Raw genomic sequence first — 24,654 nt, forward strand, 5'->3', positions numbered from 1 at the left:
GTTTATTGCGTTATGGTCACTGCAAGGCAGACAGTGCAGCATTGTGCTCCACAGGGAGAGAAGAGGAGGAGTGAGTAAGTAATGCAAAGAGCTTGGGATTGAATGTATGCTCTTAACCGATAGTTGTCTACTGCTGTGTATCAAGATATTAAACCCCAACTTGATTCAGCAATACAACTCATTTGTAAAGCTTAGCAGGTTACTGATAAGGGAGAGAGAGAGAGAGAGAGAGAGAGAGAGAGAGAGACAGACAGACCGACCGACCGACCGACCGACCGACACAGACAGACAGACAGGCAGACAGACAGACCGACCGACCGACAGAGAGACAGAAAGATGGTCATCATACAAAAATTGTTTGCATTGACTGACTATGCTGTTAGTCACTTTGGATAAAAACATCAGCTAAATGGCGTAGATATTACGGTATATATTATAAAGACAAAAAGAAAGACAGAAAGAGTAACAGACTGACTGTCTAATGTGGCAACCTTTCTTTGTTGTCTAATTCTCCTTCATCCACAAACAGCAAGTCCAGTTCAGCAATCGTATTTTCATGTGGATGAAGGAAAGGAAGCCTCTTTAAACTATGGGACAAACTGTTGAAATAAGCTATGCTGTATTGTTTAGGTCTGTTATGGGTCAGGGGTCAACATATTAATGAATAGATTAGCTATTTTCTTCCACATGTGAGGGCAACTAATTTAATCATTGTTGTTGTTGTTGTTTTGTTGGTGTTTTCATTTGTGCCTCTGTTTATCTTCATAAAGACCAATTGGATATCCGCGTGAGGGATTATATAGCACACTGTATTGTATTGTATTGTACTTTACTATATTGCTCCACAGCTCTGAGATCAACTCAACTACCACCGACCTGTCCAAAATGGCTGCCAGCGACTCGGCCAGCGATGACAATAAGTTCCTCTTCCTGGACAACGACTTCAAGAACACTGGGGTGGCACAGGCAGATTGGTCAGCCAAGAAGATGGTATGGATCCCGTCAGAGAAGGAGGGCTTCGAGGCAGCCAGCATCAAGGAGGAGAAGGGGGATGAGGTACCGGTCTGCTACAATGTCATTGACATTAGACAGAGACCAATTCTAAATTCTAGGCCGCTAGCCCATCTTCCCAAGGGACTTTGGAATATTTAGTAAATCTGAAAAGAGCACCGGTGCAAGATGCTCCACCTTGCTCTGTTCCATTTTGGTTCGAAAAGCAAATATACTTCCTGAAGAACCATGAGATTGGTGACGTCATTGTCTAATCCCTCTTGTCATCTAAGGTGCTGGTGGAGCTCTCTAACGGCCAAAAGGCGACGGTCAATAAAGACGACATCCAGAAGATGAACCCGCCCAAGTTCAGTAAGGTGGAGGACATGGCCGCTCTCACTTGCCTGAACGAAGCTTCTGTGCTGCACAACCTGAAGGAGAGGTACTTCTCCAGCCTCATCTATGTAAGTATACTGGATATGAAACGGCAGGTAGTCTAGAGGTTAGAGAGGCCGGCTAGCAATCAGAAGGTCGCTGGTTCGATCCCCCGCCTCAGGAGGGAGCCGGATGTGAGCTGGTGACTGGAGGGTTGCTGGTATCATATCGAAGGTGCCTACCACTGCTGTTGTGCCCTTGAGCAAGGCACTTAACCCCTAATTGTCCCAGGGTCGCTGACTATGGCTGAGCGAAAAAAATACATTTCGTTGTACTCTGTGCAATGACAAAGGTCAAATCTAAAAAATAAATAAAAATGCAGACCTATACTTTGTGTGCACACACAAATATCACAGGCCAGTACTAACTATTATACAGTACCTGCAGGAAGTAGGGGTGCTGGAGGTGCTGTGATGAGTGATGAACGGAGCTTGTATAAATAATTTGGTGAAAATGTCCCATTGATAGTTTTAAATGACCGGCCATAATGTACAGTCTGAATACAATTAATATAAACCTTGCCATCCCACTTTAATACATACTTAAATATATTATTCATATATATTCAGTAGATGAACATGTTGAGCCTGACCTCCTCCCCCTCCCTCTCCTCCTCAGACGTACTCTGGCCTGTTCTGTGTGGTAGTGAACCCCTATAAGATGCTGCCCATCTACTCAGAGAAGATCATAGAGATATACAAGGGCAAGAAGCGCCATGAGGTGCCCCCCCACGTCTACGCCATCACAGACAACGCCTACCGGAACATGATGCAAGGTAACAAGGCCACTGGAGAACGTGTGTGTGTGTCTGTGTGTGTGTGTGTGTGTGTGTGTGTGTGTGTGTGTGTGTGTGTGCATGACCATGGGCATGTGTGTGTGTGTGTGTGTGTGTGTGTGTGTGTGTGTGTGTGTGTGCGCGCGTGTGTGTGTGTGTGTGTGTGTGTGTGTGTGTGTGTGTGTGTGTGTGTTACATGGCTGGCTGGAATGGTCAAGTAGTGACCTCAAAACCAAGCCCTTCTTTCCACCCTTCATACAAGGGTGACACTTCCAAAATACCCATACATGGAGTAGTTAGACTTTCCAATAGACTTCTCCATCCATCTGCTATTTTTAGCCAATAACAATAACATGAAGCTAATCTCCTTCTGAACTAAACTTATCCCACAACCTATCCTCCTCCTCTCTCCTTATCCCTCTCTCCCCCTCTCTCCCGCACCCTCTCTGTCTCTCTCTTTGTGTTTCTCCACAGACCGTGAGGACCAGTCCATTCTCTGCACGTGAGTCAAAACACCAAACACTGACTTTTTTTTCCATCACATGACCCCCCACACACACCTTGGTCACTAAGCTGGAGATCGACAGAGCAGAGGAGGATAGTGATGGTAGTGTTCAAGTTATTGCCGATTTGCATGGGCAAACAGTAAAGACGTGAGAATACACAGTGTGTTGGCTCAGCTCCGTTTTATAGCTACAGATTACTTAGAGCAGTCCTTATCATAGTCTTTCATGCTCATCTTCACTCTGGGAAGCCACACACACACACACACACACACACATAACCTGAACTCAATGTACCACTCACCTCCTACACCCATAACCCTCATCACTGCACCCTAACCTCCTTAACCCCTCTCCCCCTCTCCCCCCTCTCCCCCCTCTCCCCCTCTCCTCCCTCTCCCCCTGTCCCCCAGAGGTGAGTCTGGTGCAGGGAAGACAGAGAACACTAAGAAGGTGATCCAGTACCTGGCTGTGGTGGCCTCCTCCCACAAGGCCAAGAAGGACACCGGCACTGTGAGTATTACCTCTAATATACACCAGTAAACCTGTTCAGAATCAGACAGAGAGATATACAGTAGCAAGACATTGAAAGTTGGAAACATTTGGTGTGTTTTAAATAATTCTAATACATACAAACATGCAAAGTTTCTCTATCGTTTTTTTAAAATATTTAGGGACTAAATACATACAAACATGCAAAGTTTCTCTATCGTTTTTTTTAAATATTTAGGACTAGCCAAGGTACTGTATAGACACACATTCTGTACACAGCATTCTTTTAGCACCCAATGTCTTCTGTATGCATTTTTGGTGGTGGTTTTGCTGCTTTGGTGGAGCTTTTAATGTTCTGTAACCTAACATGCATAAAGACTTGCATTAAGTCCATAGTTGCATAAAGTCCAAAGTTGATCATCAATACCATCCCTATGGACAAATGAAGTCAAGTCAAGTCAACTTTATTTATATAGCACATTTTACATGCAGCAGCAGCTGAACCAAAGTGATTCACAGGCGGGGAGCAAATAAGGAGCACAAATGTAAAACAGGTAAAGTGCAGGATACTAAATAAAATGCAACACAATACAAGATATGATAACAATTAAAAGGAGAGAAGATAAAAGGAGTAAAAACAATAAAACAATAAAAACAATAAAAGCCAGGGACCTAACGATGGCTAAGTGGGGGGGAAGGTCAGGGAAAACAGGTGGGTTTTTAGAAGGGATTTAAAAACCTCCAGGATCTGAGCGGCCCATACGTGGAGGGGGAGGCTGTTCCAGAGCTTGGGTGCAGCAGCCGCAGAAGCTCTGTCTCCCCTGGTTTTTAGCCTAGTTCTAGGCACCACCAGCAGTAGCTGATCTGCTGATCTAAGGGATCTGGAGGGGGTGTGGCGGAAGAGAAGAAGGCCCCTACTCAGTTTCATATCCCCTTTGGTGGACTCCCATGCAGGCTGAAAATAATGGGAGAAATGACAATGGAAATAAAAGGTGTACTTGTTAGACAATACCCTCTAGTGGCCGTTTATTATAACCATATTGTAATATTATGCTCCCTTATAACAACAGGCAGGATCTTTAGCTTATGTGAGTATAAAGAGACTGTGTTGTCTTTCCTGTCTTTATCAGTTGCGTGCGAGCCTGTCTTCTCCCTAGATTAGATCCATTTTGATAATCAATCTCTCCTCTCCTGACCTGAAGCATGCTAACACTCGTACAAGTTAAAAGTAGCTGCCTGTCCGAATAGAGAATGCACAGTGTTTGAAACATCAAGGTTATCTCAGGATTTTCATCACCTCCACGTTGGGGGCTCTGTGAGTTGTTTTAGTTCTTTGCATGATTCACTCTTGAAATTCCTGCACTCTTTTCTGACTGTAAGCATGCTTTTTTGAAAGTGTGTAAATGTTGCGCCATTCATCGTCATATGTTTTAATGTAGACCATATAATTGCATTGATTTGGCGCTTTTTAGTTTGTTATTGTGTAAATAATATGCACTGGAAAGATGACAGAGAATAAGGTATGTAGTTTATAATAACTTCCCTGTGTTGACCGGTAGGGGGAGCTAGAGAAGCAGCTCCTGCAGGCCAACCCCATTCTGGAGGCCTTTGGAAACGCCAAAACCATCAAGAATGACAACTCCTCACGATTCGTAATTCAACTCACTCCTCTGGAATCATTCCATCCTTAGTTATCAGAGTACAGACTGCAATTGTAGTCATATTTTCTCATACAATCTTTCTCTCTGCAGGGAAAGTTCATAAAGCTCAACTTTGATGTGACAGGGTGCATGGTCGGAGCCTTCATCGATACTTGTATCCTCTGTCAAATGTTGTGGGTGAGAAATGAATACAGATGGGGTGGAGGTATAACCTACCATTCAATTGTAGTGTAGTGTCATGTATGTAAGGGTCTATGCTGTCAACTATGCTTTCTTACCATTCTAACACCACCATTCAGTCCAACCACCAATATGAATGAATGAATGAATGGTCTTTATTGTCAATGATATAGTACAGGTACCAAACAACGAAATTTGGGAGGGGGGGGGCTCCCCTGGTGCTAGGAAAAAAAAAACTAAAAACAAGAAGGGAAAAGAGCTGGTTTACATAAATAAAGGCTATGTACACTATCCACTATACTATACTATACAAATACATACATTGTATATACATTGTTATAATGCAGTGTGGGATTCAGACTTGTCATATTGGAGAGTGAAGTCCAGCAGTTGTTTCTTCACTACAGAGTTTCTCTTTAACCCTTCACTTACCATCAGACCTGCTGGAGAAGTCTCGTTGTATCCGCCAGGCAAAGATCGAACGAGCCTTCCACATCTTCTACTACATGGTGGCTGGAGCCAAAGACAAAATGCATGGTGAGGAGTGGGACAGGAGTTTCTCACTGAGAGAGTCAGCAGTTAGTCCTGTCAAAAGATTAGAGTCAGATCATCTTTAGATAAACAACAAACTGATGGAATACCTCACTTGAAATGATAAGACTTCAGTTCCAATGACTTATTATCCGTTTTCTTTCTGCACATAAGAACATGAAACAGGAATCTGCGAACTCCTATATTATACGATAAACTGTTCCCTGTGTCTCTGTAGAGGACCTGTTGCTCGAGGGCTTTGGTAGCTACCGCTTTCTAGTGGCAGGCCACGTGGAAGTGCCAGGACAGGAGGACGACGAGATGTTCGAGGAGACGCTGCTGGCCATGGAGATCATGGGCTTCACCGAGGAAGAGAGGCTAGGTATAGAGATCTCTCTTTCTCATTCTCTGTCTGTCTGTCTCTCTGTCTGTCTCTCTCTCTGTCTCTCTCTCTGTCTCTCTCTCTCTGTCTCTCTCTCTCTTTCTGTTCTCTTTCTTTCAGTGTATTTTTGTTTTTATTGATCTCTTTCTCACTCTGTCGGGGGGGACATCCCCCTTTTTGTAGGGATGATGAAGGTGGTGTCCACTGTGCTTCAGCTGGGAAACATCCAGTTCAAGAAGGAGAGGAACCAGGAGCAGGCTACTATGCCCGACAACACAGGTATAGTACACAGGTAACAACAAAGGTACAACACAGGTATAGTACACAGGTAACAACACAGGTATAGTACACAGGTAACAACACAGGTATAGTACACAGGTAACAACACAGGTATAACACAGGTAACGTAACAATACCAGAGGTTATTTATGGCCTGATGACAATAACGTGCAATTATAATATCGTAAATGATAATAAAACAGGTATCGCAGTAGAAAGGTAACACATGTAACTGTAAGATAAGACATGACACACAGGCAAATATGGTCTGAGGATTCAAGTACTGTAACAAATAACACAAGTAAGAACAGAACATAGGTTACTGACATCAGAGCAACACACTAAGATTGCTGGCTTTGATTCAGAGACTTTTTTTTATGTATACATTATGGCATCTAATCATACTTTGTATCCCTCCTCTCTCTCTCTCTCTCTCTCTCTCCCCCTCTCTCCAGCGGCTCAGAAGGTGTGCCACCTGCAGGGCATCAACGTGACAGACTTCACCCGTGCCATCCTCACCCCGCGCATCAAGGTGGGCAGAGAGGTGGTACAGAAGGCCCAGACCAAAGAGCAGGTAAGCAGAAGACCCTACTAGGTTCTGCTACTAGAGAGTTAGAGAGTTTTATATGTATGTATTTTATATTTCTACATTCAGTTTGCAATTCTTATCATATCTCAGTCAAGCAAATCTTTATTTTTCTTCCCCCCCCCCCCCCCCCCTCACTCGCCCCTCCCCTCCTCCCTCTTTCCCACAGGCTGACTTTGCCATCGAGGCCCTGGCCAAGGCCATGTACGAGCGGCTGTTCCGTTGGATCCTGCTGAGGGTGAACAAGACCCTGGACAAGTCCAAGCGCCAGGGTTCCACCTTCCTGGGCATCCTGGACATCGCTGGCTTTGAGATCTTTGAGGTGAGAGGGGGGCAGCCGCAGCCCTCTAAGACCGGGATGACCAAACCTCTACTCTAACCTCTAAGGTGTTATTGAACTCTACTTTATGTTAACATCCATATTTTCTTGCCGTAGGACAACTCCTTTGAGCAGCTGTGCATCAACTACACCAACGAGAGACTGCAGCAGCTGTTCAACCACACCATGTTCGTCCTGGAGCAGGAGGAGTACAAGAGGGAGGGCATCGAGTGGAGCTTCATCGACTTTGGCCTGGACCTGCAGCCCTGCATTGAGCTCATTGAGAAACCGGTCAGAACTGGGTCATAATTACACACACACACACACACACACACACACACACACACACATACACACGTTCATGAACACACTCAAGCAAACACATAAACACAGATTACCCCATATCTAAACATCACATCAATGCAACATAACTTAAGTTAGCACAAAATCCTAATTTCATTTATTTCCCATAGAATAACCCTCCTGGTATCCTGGCTCTGCTGGATGAGGAGTGCTGGTTCCCCAAGGCCACAGATCTGTCCTTTGTTGAGAAGCTGATGAATACCCATGTGAGCCACTGCAAGTTCTCCAAGCCCAAATCACTCAAGGACAAGATCGCGTTCTCTGTACTGCACTACGCTGGCAAGGTGAGACACACCTTGAGTAAAATCGACATATCTTTGTCTTCGACAATGCTCCAAAACCGGGTCTCTTCCTTCTCATGGTTCTAAGTACCCATACCTAATTAGGAACCAGACTGAAGTAAGCTTGCTTTCACTTCTACTGTGTACAATGTGACTTACCAGTTCACCAGTTGGTCATTGCCTTGTATCTCTAGGTGGACTATAATGGAGCCAACTGGCTGACTAAGAACATGGACCCTCTGAATGACAACGTGACAACTCTGCTCAACAACTCCTCCAGCCTCTTCATACAGGACCTCTGGAAGGATGGTGAGTCCGAGTCGTCTTGCCAACACAACTGTAATGTTACTCAACTGTAACAGGGGTAGCAACTTCATTATGATCAAGGGACCAGTTCTGTAAATATCAACATCAAGTGGGTCATGACAATCATTCTAAAAAAAAAAAAAAACTCTGTATACAGTATGATTACAATTATGGCTTAAAACCCTATTTTTGCAGTCTTTGATATAAACCCAGACACGGCAGCTATATTGTGTAGATGTTTGACAACAGAGACTGCTTAGACCAGGGGTGGGCAATACATTTTCACAATGGGCCACATGAGAAACCAGGACTATTGTGGAGGGCCGGACCAGTAGGCTGAACTTAATTCTGCTCAATATTACTTTAAGCGCTTTATAAAAACCAGTAATGATATGGTTTTGACTAGCTGCTACTGGTAAGAATACATGTTACGATAAGGCTATGAAAATGTGGAGTAGGTCAAATATAGAAGAGCAGACTTTTATTCTGAAATATTTTTTTTCAGACTTTTATTCTGAAATAATTTTTTTCAGACTTTTATTCTTAAAAAAAAAAAAACAGACTTTAATTCAGAAAAAATAATAATCTGACTTTTATTCTGAAATATGTTTTTTCAGACTTTTAGTCAGAAAAAAAAATCGGACATTTATTCGGAAATATTTTTTTTCTGACTTTTATTAGGAAATAAACACAGATTAGAGATAATAAGTTACTAGAACCTTCCTTCTCTCATTAATTTCTTCCACCCTCTCTCAGTGGACCATGTGGTAGGCCTGGAGACCATCAACAAGATGTCAGAGAGCTCCATGCCCAATGCCACCAAGTCTAAGAAGGGCATGTTCCGCACAGTGGGCCAGCTGTACAAGGAGTCCTTGGGCAAGCTGATGACCACCCTCAACAACACCCAGCCCAACTTCATACGCTGCATCATCCCCAACCACAAGAAGATGGTAGGTGACCGTTCCACAGACCCCCCTTATTGTTACCCCCTTCTCCTACTCCCTTTTCTTTTTTCTTTTTTTTTAACACAATGACTTACCCGCCTAAACAAAGGGTAAAAAAAAACAAAAAAACAATCATGGGTTGCAATAGATTCTAATAGGACTGTGTACAACTTAAGGTAGCACCTCTATGAAATAGCCACTGTTTTGTACCCAATGAATTTGTGCTTGTAGCCCTGCTTTTAGGGGATCATTTTGATTGTCTCAGTTCCGGTAATCAGTCAACTGCTCGACCTCTGCCTTCCCTGCGTGTAGGCCGGGAAGCTGGATGCCAACCTGGTCCTGGAGCAGCTCCGGTGTAACGGGGTTCTGGAGGGGATCCGCATCTGCAGACAGGGGTTCCCCAACCGCATCGTGTTCCAGGAGTTCCGCCAACGGTGAGAAACAGAACCATGAAGAACCGTTGTTGTGTTTGTGTGTCTGAATCCTATTAGAGATGGACGTTGCACTCTTCTCTCTCTGGTCACAGCTATGAGATCCTGGCCGCCAACATCATCCCTAAAGGCTTCATGGACGGAAAACAGGCTTGCTGTCTGATGGTGAGTTGAATGATCGGTACACACACATCCATATCAACCATAGTTGATTGGCTAGTTCATTGTTTCTCCAGTACTCCAGTGTTTAACATATGAATTTAACGTGTTCACATGTGTACAATGTGACATACCGCCAAGGGTCTTTGACTTCCTCAGGACTGTTTGAAGATAATAACTTCTTAACTATGTGGATACGTCGTCCCTCTCCTCCTCTCCCCCCAGGTGAAGCACCTGGACCTGGACCCTAACCTGTTCATCCCTCTCCTCCTCTCCCCCCAGGTGAAGCACCTGGACCTGGACCCTAACCTGTTCATCCCTCTCCTCCTCTCCCCCCAGGTGAAGCACCTGGACCTGGACCCTAACCTGTTCATCCCTCTCCTCCTCTCCCCCCAGGTGAAGCACCTGGACCTGGACCCTAACCTGTTCATCCCTCTCCTCCTCTCCCCCCAGGTGAAGCACCTGGACCTGGACCCTAACCTGTTCATCCCTCTCCTCCTCTCCCCCCAGGTGAAGCACCTGGACCTGGACCCTAACCTGTTCATCCCTCTCCTCCTCTCCCCCCAGGTGAAGCACCTGGACCTGGACCCTAACCTGTTCCTCCCTCTCCTCCTCTCCCCCCAGGTGAAGCACCTGGACCTGGACCCTAACCTGTTCATCCCTCTCCTCCTCTCCCCCCAGGTGAAGCACCTGGACCTGGACCCTAACCTGTTCCTCTCCTCCTCTCCCCCCAGGTGAAGCACCTGGACCTGGACCCTAACCTGTTCCTCTCCTCCTCTCCCCCCAGGTGAAGCACCTGGACCTGGACCCTAACCTGTTCATCCCTCTCCTCCTCTCCCCCCAGGTGAAGCACCTGGACCTGGACCCTAACCTGTTCATCCCTCTCCTCCTCTCCCCCCAGGTGAAGCACCTGGACCTGGACCCTAACCTGTTCATCCCTCTCCTCCTCTCCCCCCAGGTGAAGCACCTGGACCTGGACCCTAACCTGTTCATCCCTCTCCTCCTCTCCCCCCAGGTGAAGCACCTGGACCTGGACCCTAACCTGTTCCTCTCCTCCTCTCCCCCCAGGTGAAGCACCTGGACCTGGACCCTAACCTGTTCCTCTCCTACTCTCCCCCCAGGTGAAGCACCTGGACCTGGACCCTAACCTGTTCATCCCTCTCCTCCTCTCCCCCCAGGTGAAGCACCTGGACCTGGACCCTAACCTGTTCATCCCTCTCCTCCTCTCCCCCCAGGTGAAGCACCTGGACCTGGACCCTAACCTGTTCATCCCTCTCCTCCTCTCCCCCCAGGTGAAGCACCTGGACCTGGACCCTAACCTGTTCCTCCCTCTCCTCCTCTCCCCCCAGGTGAAGCACCTGGACCTGGACCCTAACCTGTTCATCCCTCTCCTCCTCTCCCCCCAGGTGAAGCACCTGGACCTGGACCCTAACCTGTTCCTCCCTCTCCTCCTCTCCCCCCAGGTGAAGCACCTGGACCTGGACCCTAACCTGTTCATCCCTCTCCTCCTCTCCCCCCAGGTGAAGCACCTGGACCTGGACCCTAACCTGTTCATCGCTCTCCTCCTCTCCCCCCAGGTGAAGCACCTGGACCTGGACCCTAACCTGTTCCTCCCTCTCCTCCTCTCCCCCCAGGTGAAGCACCTGGACCTGGACCCTAACCTGTTCATCCCTCTCCTCCTCTCCCCCCAGGTGAAGCACCTGGACCTGGACCCTAACCTGTTCCGTATCGGCCAGAGTAAGATGTTCTTCAGGACCGGGGTGCTGGCGCAGCTGGAGGAGGAGAGGGACCTCAAACTCACTGTGGTCATCATTGCCTTCCAGGCGCATGCCAGAAGCTTCCTCGCACGCAAGTAAGACACACACATGCTAGCACACACACACACACACACGCACACACACACACACTCACTCACACACACACACACACGCACACACACACACACACTCACTCACACAAAAATGAACACTCACACTCTCTTTGGGATACATACAAAAACAGATACAGAGAGTCATAAATGCAAAGGTATTGAGCTGCACAGACACACACAGACACTCAAGTGTGCACGCACACACACACACACACACACACACACACACGCACGCACACACACACACACACTCACACACACGCACGCACACACACACACACACACACACACACACACACACACACAAGACTTCATTTCTCTTTACATCGTTTTATGTCCAGAGTTTAAGTAAACCATGACCTGTTTTTGTCTTCTTCCCATAGGGCCTTCGCCAAGAGACAGCAGCAGCTGACTGCTATGAAGGTGATCCAGAGGAACTGTGCTTGCTACCTCATACTCAGGAACTGGCAGTGGTGGAGACTCTTCACCAAGGTACACACTCACGCACGCTAAAAACATCATTTGATAGCAAAACGTTTAGCGAACTGAACGTTCTCCAGATTGATAGTGATGACAGTGTTAACCCAGTTATTATTTACATTTTGATTGGTCTTCTTATCTATCCATCCTCCAGGTGAAGCCCTTGCTCCAAGTTACCCGACAGGAAGAGGAAATGGGTCAGAAGGATGAGGAGCTGAAGGAGGCCATAGATGTGGCTCAGAAATCCCAGACGGAGCTGAAGGAGATCTCCCAGAAACACACACAGGTGAGGCTGACACACGTACATATGCGCACACACACACACACACACACACACACACACACACACACACACACACACACACACACACATTCACACAGAGGTGAGACTGACACCCTTTCTCCTTTACCTCTCTGTGTGTAGTTGGTTGAGGAACGAGCCCAGCTCCAGGAGAAACTCCACGCTGAGACAGAGCTGTATGTGGAAGCGGAGGAGATGAGAGTGAGACTGGAGGCCAAGAAGCAGGAGCTGGAGGAGGTGCTGCACGAGATGGAGACCCGGCTGGAGGAAGAGGAGGATCGTAGCCAGAACCTGCTGCTGGAGAGGAAGGATATGCAGCAGCAGCTACAGGTGGGCAGAACCAAAATGGCCGACCTCCTCCGCCGTCTCTCACGATAGTTACAGATTGTTAGAGCCAAAATGGCCGACCTCTTCCACTGTCTGTCAGGTGGGAACGAGATGTAAAAGCCAACATAGCGGTCTGTGATGTCTGCCATAAAACTAGACGTAGAAGTTACATTTAGACGTAGAAGTTAAATTTTTTAAGCATAATATGCACTATATAAGCTTTACATGGTAGCAATCAAATAGCATAAGTTACATAACCCTGCTGTCATTCTGTGACTCCCCCCTCAGGACATGGAATCCCATCTGGCTGAGGAGGAGGACTGTCGTCAGAAGCTGCAGCTGGAGAAGGTGACCGTGGAGGGGAAGATCAAGAAACTAGAAGAGGACGTGCTGGTCATGGAGGATCAGAACAACAAACTGCTCAAGGTGTGTGTGTGTGTGTGTGTGTGTGTGTGTGTGTGTGTGTGTGTGTGTGTCTGTGTGTGTGTGTGTGTGTGTGTGTGTGTGTGTGTGTGTGTGTGTGTGTGTGTCTGTGTGTGTGTGTGTGTATGTGTGTGGTGTGTGTGTGTGTGTGTGTGTGTGTGTGTGTGTGTTTCTGTGTGTGTGTGTGTGTGTGTGTGTGTGTGTGTGTGTGTGTGTAACATCTCTTTGCTGCCCTAGGAGCGGAAGCTTCTGGAGGAGAGGGTCGCTGACTTCAGCTCCAACCTGGCTGAGGAAGAGGAGAAGTCCAAGAACCTGACCAAGCTGAAGAACAAACATGAGTCAATGATCTCTGAACTTGAGGGTCAGTCATTGATCTCTGATCTTAAACCCAGAGAGCATTGGATTTGTCATACATCTCTGTTGACCCCTAAAAACTCACCTTAATTATAAGATTGTATTAAGTAAGTTAAAATACCTCAGGAACATTCTGAGATGAGACTTGTGACCAGTCATTCATTGCATCTACATCTGCATCATTATGCATTTTACCTGTTTACCTGTTTAATCTGTTATTCAAATTGTTTGACATTCTTTCTCTTCCTTCGCCAACCGTCCAGTGAGAATGAAGAAGGAGGAGAAAGGTCGACAGGATGTGGAGAAGGCCAAGAGGAAGTTGGAGGCGGAGCATGCAGACCTCCAGGAGCAGCTCGCCGATCTGCTGGCCCAGATCGCCGAGCTCAAAGCCCAGCTGGCCGCCAAGGAGGAGGAGCTACTGGCCACCCAGGCTCGGTAGTCAACATGACTCTGTAGACTGAAACATCACATCATCATTAGGAACATACTGTACTTAGAGAGTCCCACTGTCTCTCCTGGTCTATAGACATACTTACATAGTCCCACTGTCTCTCCTGGTCTATAGACATACTTACATAGTCCCACTGTCTCTCCTGGTCTATAGACTACTTTCTAGCACAGCATCCATAGCATAAGATATATGTTATACCTTCTCTTTCCTCTCTCTCTCTCTTTCTCTCTCTCTCTCTCTCTCTCTCTCTCTCTCTCTCTCTCTCTCCTTCTCGCGCACTTTCTCCTCCCTCCTTCTCCTCTCCCCTCCTCCCTCCCTATCTCCCCCCATCTCCATCCTTCCCTGTCCCCCACCTCTCTCCCCAACCTCAGTCTGGAGGATGAGAGTGCCCAGCGTGCAGCAGCGGTGAGGAGGTTGAGGGAGCTGGAGGGTCTGCTGGGGGAGATGCAGGAGGACCTGGAGGCTGAGAGGGCCGCCAGGGGGAAGGCTGAGGCGTCGCGCAGGGACCTGGGCGAGGAGCTGGACGCTCTCCGGTCCGAGCTGGAGGACACCCTGGACACCACCGCCGCTCAGCAGGAGCTACGGTCAGTCAGCAGGACGGCAGAGGGAACCCACTATGCAGCCAGAGGGAACCCACTATGCAGTCAGAGTGATCTGGTGCCCTGTCACTCACCTTGTCAAGTCCTGTGAACGAATAGAAATAAAATACAATAGAGTTATGTTGTGTTATTACACGCCCCAGGAATGAATCAAGGTTAGGGTTGGGGAGCTGATCCTATATCGATGGCCAAAACGCAAAACCTCCTATCTGCTAAAATGTTCAGATTTGCAGTTTTCACTTTAAATGATGACAACAAGGAAGGCTGCACATGATAGGTCTGTCTGTGAAAAAAAGGGATTTTGCAGATAGGAGGTTCTGCGTTTTGCGTTTCGGCCATCGATATACGTTTAAAACTGTAGTCGGTTTCCTCGCCTCTCGTTTGTCTTTTGTTGTTTTTGGAGGGGATTTAGGCATGCTGTTGAAGAACTTTGTGACACATATATATTTGTAAAAAAGCTCTAAATCAATCAAGTTTCACTGAGTGTTTGATTTCCAGGGCAAAGCGTGAGCAGGAAGTGGCCGTGTTGAAGAAGGCCATGGAGGAGGAGGGGAGGAGCCACGAGGCCCAGGTCCACGACATGAGACAGAAACACACACAGGCTGTAGAGGAGCTGAGTGAACAGCTGGAGCAAGCCAAGAGAGTACGCACAACACACACACACACACACACACACACACACAAACACACACACACACACACACACACACACGCACACACACACACGTATGTTGGCAAGTCAGATGTCACCCTGCTTTATTTTCCCTCCTTATCTAACTTTCTTCTCCTCCTCCTCTTCACTCTTCCTCCCCTTCCCTCCTCTCCTCCACCCCCAGGTGAGGGGCAGTCTGGAGAAGGCCAAGCAGGGTCTGGAGAAAGAGTGTTCTGACCTTGGCGCTGACCTCCGCTCATTGGCCAACGGCAAGCAGGAAGTGGAGCACAAGAGAAAGAAGGTCGAAGGTCAACTGGCCGACGTGCAGTCCCGCTTCAACGAGAGCGAGAGACAGAAGGGGGAGCTAGGAGAAAGAGTCTCAAAGATGACCGTAAGTCAAGTGTTTACCTAAAAATGAGAGGTACAAATATGAGATGAAAATGTTAAAGAAAACCTTACATTTAAAGCCCCCAAAACACAGCATGGGATTATCACACGACAACGTTCAAATTTACTTTGGGCTGTTACACGAAAAAAAAAAATACACTGGTCCGGAAAAACACATAAAAAAAATTATTCATCCTATCTGCAACCACCGCCCTGAACAATTTAAAATAGGAATCGCATTGTTTTTGAAAAAAAGAATCTTCCCTCATCCACATCTCTCAGTCGGAGTTGGACAGTGTGACTGGTCTGCTGAACGAGGCGGAGGGGAAGAACATCAAGCTGAGCAAAGAAGCGTCCAGCCTCGGCTCCCAGCTGCAGGACGCACAGGTGAGAGAGAACGCCACATGAGTTTTAATGGGTGCCATGTTGGTATTAAAGTCACCAGGACCATCACATTCTATGCCAATTATCCCTCTAGTTTTCTACACCTGCTCTCCTCCGTCTTCCCCTCCCCCTCTCTCTCTCTCTCTCCCCCCCCCCCCCCCCCCCGTGTCTGTAGGAGCTGTTGGCTGAGGAGACTCGTCAGAAGCTGAACCTGTCTGGGCGTCTGCGTCAGACGGAGGACGACAGGAACAACCTGCTGGAGCAGCTGGAGGAGGACAACGAGGCCAAGAGGGCCGTGGAGAGACAGGTGTCCAGCCTCAACACACAGGTCAGTACTGTAGCAGAGAGACAGGTGTCCAGCCTCAACACACAGGTCAGTACTGTAGCAGAGAGACAGGTGTCCAGCCTCAACACACAGGTCAGTACTGTAGCAGAGAGACAGGTGTCCAGCCTCAACACACAGGTCAGTACTGTAGCAGAGAGACAGGTGTCCAGCCTCAACACACAGGTCAGTACTGTAGCAGAGAGACAGGTGTCCAGCCTCAACACACAGGTCAGTACTGTAACAGAGAGACAGGTCAGTGTTGTAACAGAGAGACAGGTCAGTGTTGTAACAGAGAGACAGGTCAGTGTTGTAACAGAGAGACAGGTCAGTGCTGTAACAGAGAGACAGGTCAGTAATGTAGCAGAGAGACAGGTCAGTACTGTAGCAGAGAGACAGGTCAGTGTTGTACCAGAGAGAGACAGGCCATATCCCTGCTGGTGTCGTGTCTCCCTCCCAGCTCTCGGACTCTAAGAAGAAGATGGATGATCTGGGGGGGGCGGTGGAGCTGCTGGAGGAAGGGAAGAAGCGGCTGCAGCGCGACCTGGAGGCCGCCAACAGTGAGTACGAGGAGAAGGCCTCGGCCTACGACAAGCTGGACAAGAGCAGGACCCGTACGCAGCAGGAGCTGGAGGACGTCCTGATGGACCTGGACAACCAGAGACAGCTTGTCTCCAACCTGGAGAAGAAGCAGAAGAAGTTTGACCAGGTGGGTAACGGTGTTCCCATGAGGCGGACGCAATGTATTTACAATGCACTTTTTAAGTTGTATGCCAGTGTGGATTTCGGAACGTAGTCAGTCTGTCAATTTGGGTGTGTAACATTATCCTTCCTCACTTCCGATAACATTGTAAGATATGGTAATAGAAAAGTACGGACAATACCGTGCCTCGTTTGTCATGAGGTGAAAACAAAGGTGACTTGGATACGTTTACTCACTCAGCTATTCCCTTATCTCTCTCTTCCTCTACCTATCTATTTTTTCCGAAACCTCCCATCCGCCCCCGCCCCCCCTCGCCACCCTGCCCAGATGCTAGCAGAGGAGAGGTCCGTGTCCAGTAAGTACGCAGACGAGCGTGATCGTGCGGAGGCGGAGGCCAGGGAGAAGGAGACGCGGGCCCTGTCCCTGGGCAGAGCTCTGGAGGAGAGCCAGGGCTCTCTGGAGGAGGCGGAGAGGGCCAACAAGGCCCTGAGGGCAGAGATGGAGGACCTCATCAGCTCCAAGGACGACGTGGGCAAGAACGTGAGTTGGTCTGGTCTGGCCCCCCTGGCTTTTGACACAAATACCGAGTGTGAATGACCTGTTAGTTGTTCTTGGGGGGTTTTGTCGTTGTTGATCAACACACTCTTGAAAATATACATTTAGTGCTGAAGAGGAGGAGGAGACACTGTGTATCTACTGTACCTCTCCGTTCTTAACTTGTCTACCTCTCTCTCTCTCTCTCTCTCATTCTTCCTCTCTCTCCTCCTCCCCTCTCGTCAGGTTCACGAGCTAGAGAAGGCCAAGCGCGGCCTGGAAGCACAGGTGGATGAGATGAGGATTCTGACGGAGGAGCTGGAGGATGAGCTGCAGGTGGCGGAGGACGCCAAGCTGCGTCTGGAGGTCAACCAGCAGGCCATGAAGGCCCAGCACGACAGAGACCTGCAGGGGCGGGACGAGATGGGCGAGGAGAAGAAGAGACAGCTCTTCAAACAGGTACAGTGGATGGTGTCTGTCGGATCTGTGGAAGTTGTTACAACTTCGAGAAACGGTTTCGATTTCGGCAGTTGGTAACATTTTAAATGCGCGAGAATGTTTCCATTTCAATCAGATTCAAAAATAACTTCTCTTCCTCTCTCTTTCTCTGTCCTCCTTCCTTCCCCTCTCACTACCCCTCACCCGACACGTCACTCTCTCTCTCTCTATCTCGTCCCCCTCCCTTCCTCTCCCCCTCCCTTCCTCTCCCCCTCCTCCCTCCCTCAGGTGCGTGAGTTGGAGACAGAGCTGGAGGATGAGAAGAAGCAGAGGGCCCAGGCCTCAGCAGGGAAGAAGAAGCTGGAGGGGGAGCTGCAGGAACTGGAAGACCAGGTGGAGGCCACCAGCAGGGGGCGCGATGAGGCCGTCAAGCAGCTCCGCAAGATCCAGGTAAGAGCAGAAGAAGAGCACACAGACCTCACCTTTAATACTCCATCTATAGCACTCTCATTTAACATGAGGTATGTGCCACTGATAGATCAGCTGACCCCAGTGCCATCATAAAGAGAAATCTAGCCTTGATTGACTCCCCGTCTCCTCATCCCTCCCAGGCCCAGATGAAGGACATGCAGAGAGAGCTGGAGGACTCACGTGCAACCCAGAAGGAGGTGCTCTCCTCGGCCAGAGAGTCAGAGAGGAGGGCCAAGAGCATGGAGGCTGACGTCATGCAGCTCCAGGAGGTACTGTAGGCCCACTGATGATGGACACACAGGGCCGAATTTAATTTAAACCCCTACAGTGATCACAGATCTGAAATGGAATATGATCAATGATTCACTTAGCCTATTGGATGATTCAGTAAAGCCATAACTACAGTTGAAATCAAAGATCTACGATATTTTCTTCTATGTACACAAAAGGCAAAGCTCGAATTGTGTTCACAAATCTTTCAATCTGTGTTTGTGAGCACTTCTCCTTTACCGAGATAATCCATCTACCTGACAGGTGTGGCGTGTCAAGATGCTGCTTAGACAGCATGATTATTGCACAGGTATGCCTTAGGCCAGGGGTGCTCACACTTTTTGGAACCAAGATCTACTTTTCAAGTAGCCAGTCTGCCAAGATCTACCAGTCTAGTTTCAACATCGCAAACGTACATGCACGTACTACAAACACACACACACACACACACACACACACACACACACACACACACACAGTTCCCAGCCTGCATAGTAAACTCACAATACACTTTCCCTCTCTCTGTCACACAGCCACAGGAGAAGACCATCACAAACCCTCCCTCTTTGCTATTCTCGCTCACACACATTCACACACACACACACACACACACACACACACACATTTGCCAGTCTGCATAGGGAGCCATAGCACAAACCCTCCCTCTCTCTCCCTCTCTCTCTCTCACTCTCTTACACACACACACACACACACACACACACACGCACACACACACACACTCACTTTCTCTCACTCACACACTGACAGCCAGTCTGCAGTACCATAGCCAACTACTGATCCAACAAACAGAAAAGTAAACCAGATACAAAACAGGTAATTCCCTAGTTTGAAAGGAGGAAATAAATGCATTTCTCTACCTTAGTGGGAGACCTGGCACTGGGAGGAGGCAGCTAGTTTCTAGTAGTCAGGGCTGTAGGAGCTGGTTGCAAGGTGTAGGCAGGCTGCAAGGTGTCATCAGCCACTGTGGATCTGTCATCGAAAAGGCAATCTGCAGCCTCGAGAAACGCTTTTTCACAATTTCGCCGTCTTTGAATGACTTCTTGTGTTTAACAAGAACGTGACTGACGCGATATTAAAGGCTATCGTTACAGCTGTACGTTTTCGCTCTTTTGCCACATTTCCCTTCTAACAGCCATCGTAGATCTGCAGATCAGACAGACGCACTTCCAATATCACATCGTGTAAAAGTCCTCCTCCAATTCTGGATGGAAGTTATACGTTATTGGTTTCTTACTTGGTCCAGCTTCCCCACTCATTTGTATACCCTTTCTTTAGTAGTAAATAGTAGAAATTGGAAGGCTAACTAGTTAATTAGTCTCGCTGGTATTTTGTATTTTGTAGTTGCCGCTGTTGACTGCGCATGCGTGGTGAACCGTGTGTTAGGTTTTGATTGATTGATTGAAAACTTTATTAGAAGATTTGCAGAAGTAGGTACATGGAAGTACATATTACATACAAGGTCAACTAACAGGATAAAAACCCAAGAAAGCCACTGGCTTATTTCAATTGGGGTCCTTGGAGGTGAAAAGATCAGATCGCAGACTGGCTTACCTGTACGTCAATCAAGTGGCAAAAGCCATAGTGAGGATGGATGATAGGCGAACTTTTTTTATTTTATTTATTTATTTATTTATTAACTTTTTTCTTTTTTTTTTTCAATGCCATGCGATCTACCCATACTACCTTTGCGATCGACCGGTCGATCGCGATCGACGTATTGGGCACCCCTGCCTTAGGCTGATCACAATAAAAGGCCAGTGTATATTACCCACAGGCTACCTTTCTAGTATTTTCAGATCAAGGAAACATCCCCTCTCTCTCTCCCTCCTCTAGGATCTGGCTGCGGCTGAGAGGGCTCGTAAGCAGGCCGAGACAGAGAGAGACGAGCTGTCTGAGGACCTGGCCAACAACTCCTCTGGGAAGTGAGTCGCACCAGTGAAACACAGTAGTTGACTTTAAGTCAGCCAGCAGCCCAGCACAACCTGGATATGGATATTTTCATGTGAATATATTCATGTAGGCTTGTAACTGAGTACAATATAGAAAGAAGATATTCCATGAAAATAATACAGTACACATTGCACAATTTTCCCTTTACCTGAGTCAATATATAGCATGTCATGTTCCTTTCTCCCTCTTCCTCCACTCCTCTCTGCCTCTGCTGTGCTCTCAGGTCTGCTCTGTCAGATGAGAAGCGTCGTCTGGAGGCTAAGATCATCCAGCTGGAGGAGGAGCTGGAGGAGGAGCAGGCCAACATGGAGACACTCAACGACCGCCTGAGGAGGAGCCAGCAGCAGGTAGGGAAGTGTAGGCAGGGCTCATGGAAGTAGAGAGAGTGTTCACTAGGCAGGACTCATGGAAGTAGGGAAGTGTTCACTAGGCAGGGCTCATGGAAGTAGGGAGAGTGTTCACTAGGCAGGGCTCATGGAAGTAGAGAGAGTGTTCACTAGGCAGGAGGGCTCATGGAAGTAGAGAGAGTGTTCTCTAGGCAGGGCTCATGGAAGTAGGGAGAGTGTTCTCTAGGCAGGGCTCATGGAAGTAGAGAAGTGTTCACTAGGCAGGGCTCATGGAAGTAGGGAGAGTGTTCACTAGGCAGGGCTCATGGAAGTAGAGAGAGTGTTCACTAGGCAGGGCTCATGGAAGTAGGGAGAGTGTTCACTAGGCAGGGCTCATGGAAGTAGGGAGAGTGTTCTCTAGGCAGGGCTCATGGAAGTAGAGAAGTGTTCACTAGGCAGGGCTCATGGAAGTAGAGAGAGTGTTCACTAGGCAGGGCTCATGGAAGTAGAGAGAGTGTTCACTAGGAGGGCTCATGGAAGTAGAGAGAGTGTTCACTAGGCAGGGCTCATGGAAGTAGAGAGAGTGTTCACTAGGCAGGGCTCATGGAAGTAGAGAGAGTGTTCACTAGGCAGGGCTCATGGAAGTAGAGAGAGTGTTCACTAGGAGGGCTCATGGAAGTAGGGAGAGTGTTCACTAGGCAGGGCTCATGGAAGTAGTCAAATACATGCTCACATCCAGTCATCCGCTCACTGCTCTCCATCAAAAAGGGCACATCCATCAATAATATTACATAATAACTATAGATTAGATTGCTTAGATTGTTTAATACATCAACGGGGGGGAAAGCGAGATGAACGCCGACATGTGTTAAAGGGAGCAAGACGCGAATCTACCGGCATTTGACTGCCGCTGGACTGAGGAACAGCATAGACACAGCACATCGCCATAATAGCGATTTTTTTGTTATGCTTGTTGTAAATAAAAGTTCTATGGTGCATTGAAATGACATTAAACTAAGATAATACAATGGTTAGCATCATTTTTCTAATCTTTATTAATAAGTTATTACAGAAACAGTAAGTGACATTTTCCTAGAGCGAAATCTGTTGTGGTATTTAAAGATGGCGGTTAGCGAAGAAATCTATGAACATGGGATGACGATTTCCATTGACCAATCAACGGTGTGCAGCGTCACACGTCACACGCAGCCTGGCAAAAAAGTACCTTTCGCTACCCATCCCGAACAAGAACTATTTTAGTTCTTGTTCGGCACGGGTACCAGAAATGGCACGGGTACTTATGGCAGTGGAAAAAGGATAATAAACCGGGCCAGCCTGGGCTGACCTGGGCTGACCTGGGCTGGCCCTGTAGTGGAAAAGCGCCACTATAGTGAACTGCCTCACCTGTGCGCCTCTCTAACTCTTCCCCTCAACCCGTGTGTCAGGTGGACCAGCTGAGCGGGGAGCTCCAGGCGGAGCGTTCCTCCTCCCAGACCAGAGAGGGCGCCAGGCAGCAGCTGGAGAGGCAGAACAAGGACATGAAGGCCAAGCTGCAGGAGATAGAGGGCCAGGGCAGGTCCAAGTTCAAGTCCTCCATCACTGCCCTGGAGGCCAAGCTGCACCAGCTGGAGGAGCAGCTGGAGCTGGAGAACAGGTGTGGGGGAGCCGAGGACGCTGGGAAATGTAGTCCATACTGAGAGAAGAGCATCCATGTACTGTAGCTACAGTATAGAGAATAGGGTGAGAGTGTGTTTTCAGGAGGACTAGGGAAACCGGTTGACTGTGTGTTTTACTGTGCAGAGAGAGACAGGCCGGTGGGAAGGCCATGCGTCAGAAAGAGAAGAGACTGAAGGATCTGATCATTCAGATGGAGGAGGATAGAAAGAATGCAGAGCAGTATAAGGACCAGGTAAAAAAAAATAACACACACATACATACCTCACATGACTGCAAACACACACATCACACATACACATCATTTCTCCCTCCTCCCCTTCACCCGTCCCTGTCTCCAGGCAGACAAGGCTAACGTGCGTGTGAAGCAGCTGAAGCGTCAGCTGGAGGAGGCGGAGGAGGAGTCTCAGCGCATGGCCGCCGCCCGCAGGAAGCTGCAGAGGGAGCTGGACGAGGCCTCTGAGGCCAACGACGGCCTGAACCGCGAGGTGTCCTCCCTCAGGGGCAAACTCAGGTACTGGAGAGGGACACCTCAACTTGTATTTGTGACGACAGCTGGTGAAACAAGCGGGAACAAGTCGGCAACCAATCAAATTGTTCGACCAATTGACTTTTATTCGGAAAAGTGTAAATAAATGTCAACGTTGGTGAAAATCAATGACACCCTGACTAGTCGGTGTGTAATCCCCACTACTCTATACCAACTAGCTAGTAGTGGGGATTACTCACCAAATCCATTGCATTGCCATTTGGCTTGACTAGCGAGTGAGTCATTGATTTTGAACAACGTTACATTTTTCAGAATAAAAGTCAGAACAACTTGATTGGTTACCGACCTGTTCCCAGATTCACCAGCTGCCGTCACATATTTAGGAACATCAACACCCGACCAATATGAACCTGTTGTATCTATAGGTAGAAACTATAGTGTCAGGTGCAGGACCAACACTAGTCAGATACATGAGGAAGCTGCAGTCAAGGAGTGGAAAGGCCACACACCAGACCTGGGCTGCGTTCAGCTGGGCACATTGTGGGATGTTCTAGCTTGAAATCCAGTGTATAATTAGGTGGTAATGTTTCTATGTGCAACATTCAGTGTGTAGCAATCTCCTGAATGCAAGGGACCCTATGTGATGTTGATATTCCTCCCCCTCTTCCAACTGTGACTCTTTACTCTGCCTCAAAACTGTCCTCAGATATTTACCCTAGCTGACTCGTCTTTACATGGGAACCATCCATACCTAACTTAATCGGGCACCTTCTGCAACTCTGAAGCTTACTCTACCACTTGGGCTGATTTTAATCCAAACTAACTCTCAACCCATTCTCTGCCTCTTCCTCGACATCTGCCTCTTCCTCCAATTCCAACTTTTCCCCAACATTTCGGGCCTTCCCAGGCGTAGTGGTGGTGGTGGTGGTGGTGGTGTCGGGGAGCCGTCCTTCAGCAGCAGCCCCCGACGCGTGGGAAGCATGGGGAGCGTGAGCCGGAGGAGCGGGAATATGGAAAACACCAACTTCCAAGAGGAGGAACCACCGTCGCCACTAACCGGGACCCCCCCTCTGGAGCTTCAAGGGGACATGAATGGGACCCCGCCAGAGTGAGGGGACCTGCACCCCCCCCCTCCTGAAATCCTTAATTTCACTCGTTTTAGTGCTATTATCTATGCATCACCTGTGTTCTGATGCATCGATTGCTTTAATTTTGTGTCACTGAAATGTCACAAACTGCGCGCTGTGTGTGAGCTGGTTTAACTATATTAATATTCTTAATGCAGATTAAATTATAATGACATATCTTTATCTCTGGTTTAAGTCATGATGCAGATAGACACTGAAGATTGTTTCTCAATGCACTTTTACTATTTATTTGTCTTCTACATTTCAACATGATTTAATTTAGAGGAAATTAATGTATTGATAATCTGTGAAACTATTGTGAATCGAGTGAGTTATGTAGACTGAATAGGTTAATGTACATTACTTTACAAACCACCTGTCATCAGATATTAGACTGTGTGCTTTTTGACATACCACCGTGTCACACTACAACTGTGATGTACTTCCAGATGTCGAGGGTTCATATACAATTATATGATGTTA

General features: G+C 47.9%; 1 protein-coding gene across 1 annotated transcript; it reads left to right on the plus strand.

Moving 5' to 3' along the window:
* Positions 1-885: 885 nt before the first annotated feature.
* Positions 886-24,156, plus strand: LOC308150373 (myosin-11-like; the record flags this gene model as incomplete). Its single annotated transcript, XM_080523213.1, has 42 exons — positions 886-1,056; positions 1,284-1,454; positions 2,044-2,200; positions 2,675-2,702; positions 3,117-3,216; positions 4,266-4,283; positions 4,755-4,847; positions 4,947-5,010; positions 5,475-5,573; positions 5,806-5,949; positions 6,133-6,228; positions 6,684-6,802; positions 6,984-7,136; positions 7,251-7,424; positions 7,607-7,780; positions 7,972-8,086; positions 8,840-9,033; positions 9,340-9,461; positions 9,554-9,623; positions 11,309-11,469; positions 11,871-11,979; positions 12,122-12,253; positions 12,392-12,598; positions 12,884-13,021; positions 13,256-13,379; positions 13,636-13,807; positions 14,195-14,407; positions 14,921-15,065; positions 15,259-15,465; positions 15,744-15,848; positions 16,021-16,173; positions 16,628-16,876; positions 17,198-17,410; positions 17,651-17,863; positions 18,131-18,292; positions 18,454-18,582; positions 20,438-20,526; positions 20,778-20,901; positions 22,326-22,534; positions 22,681-22,789; positions 22,896-23,068; positions 23,952-24,156. 42 exons carry the CDS (start codon positions 886-888, stop codon positions 24,154-24,156), a joined length of 6,003 nt encoding a protein of 2,000 aa, XP_080379339.1.
* Positions 24,157-24,654: the final 498 nt, after the last annotated feature.

Source organism: Nansenia antarctica (genome assembly GCF_963989245.1).
Source record: "Nansenia antarctica genome assembly, chromosome: 2".
Taxonomy (NCBI): Eukaryota; Metazoa; Chordata; class Actinopteri; order Argentiniformes; family Microstomatidae; genus Nansenia; species Nansenia antarctica.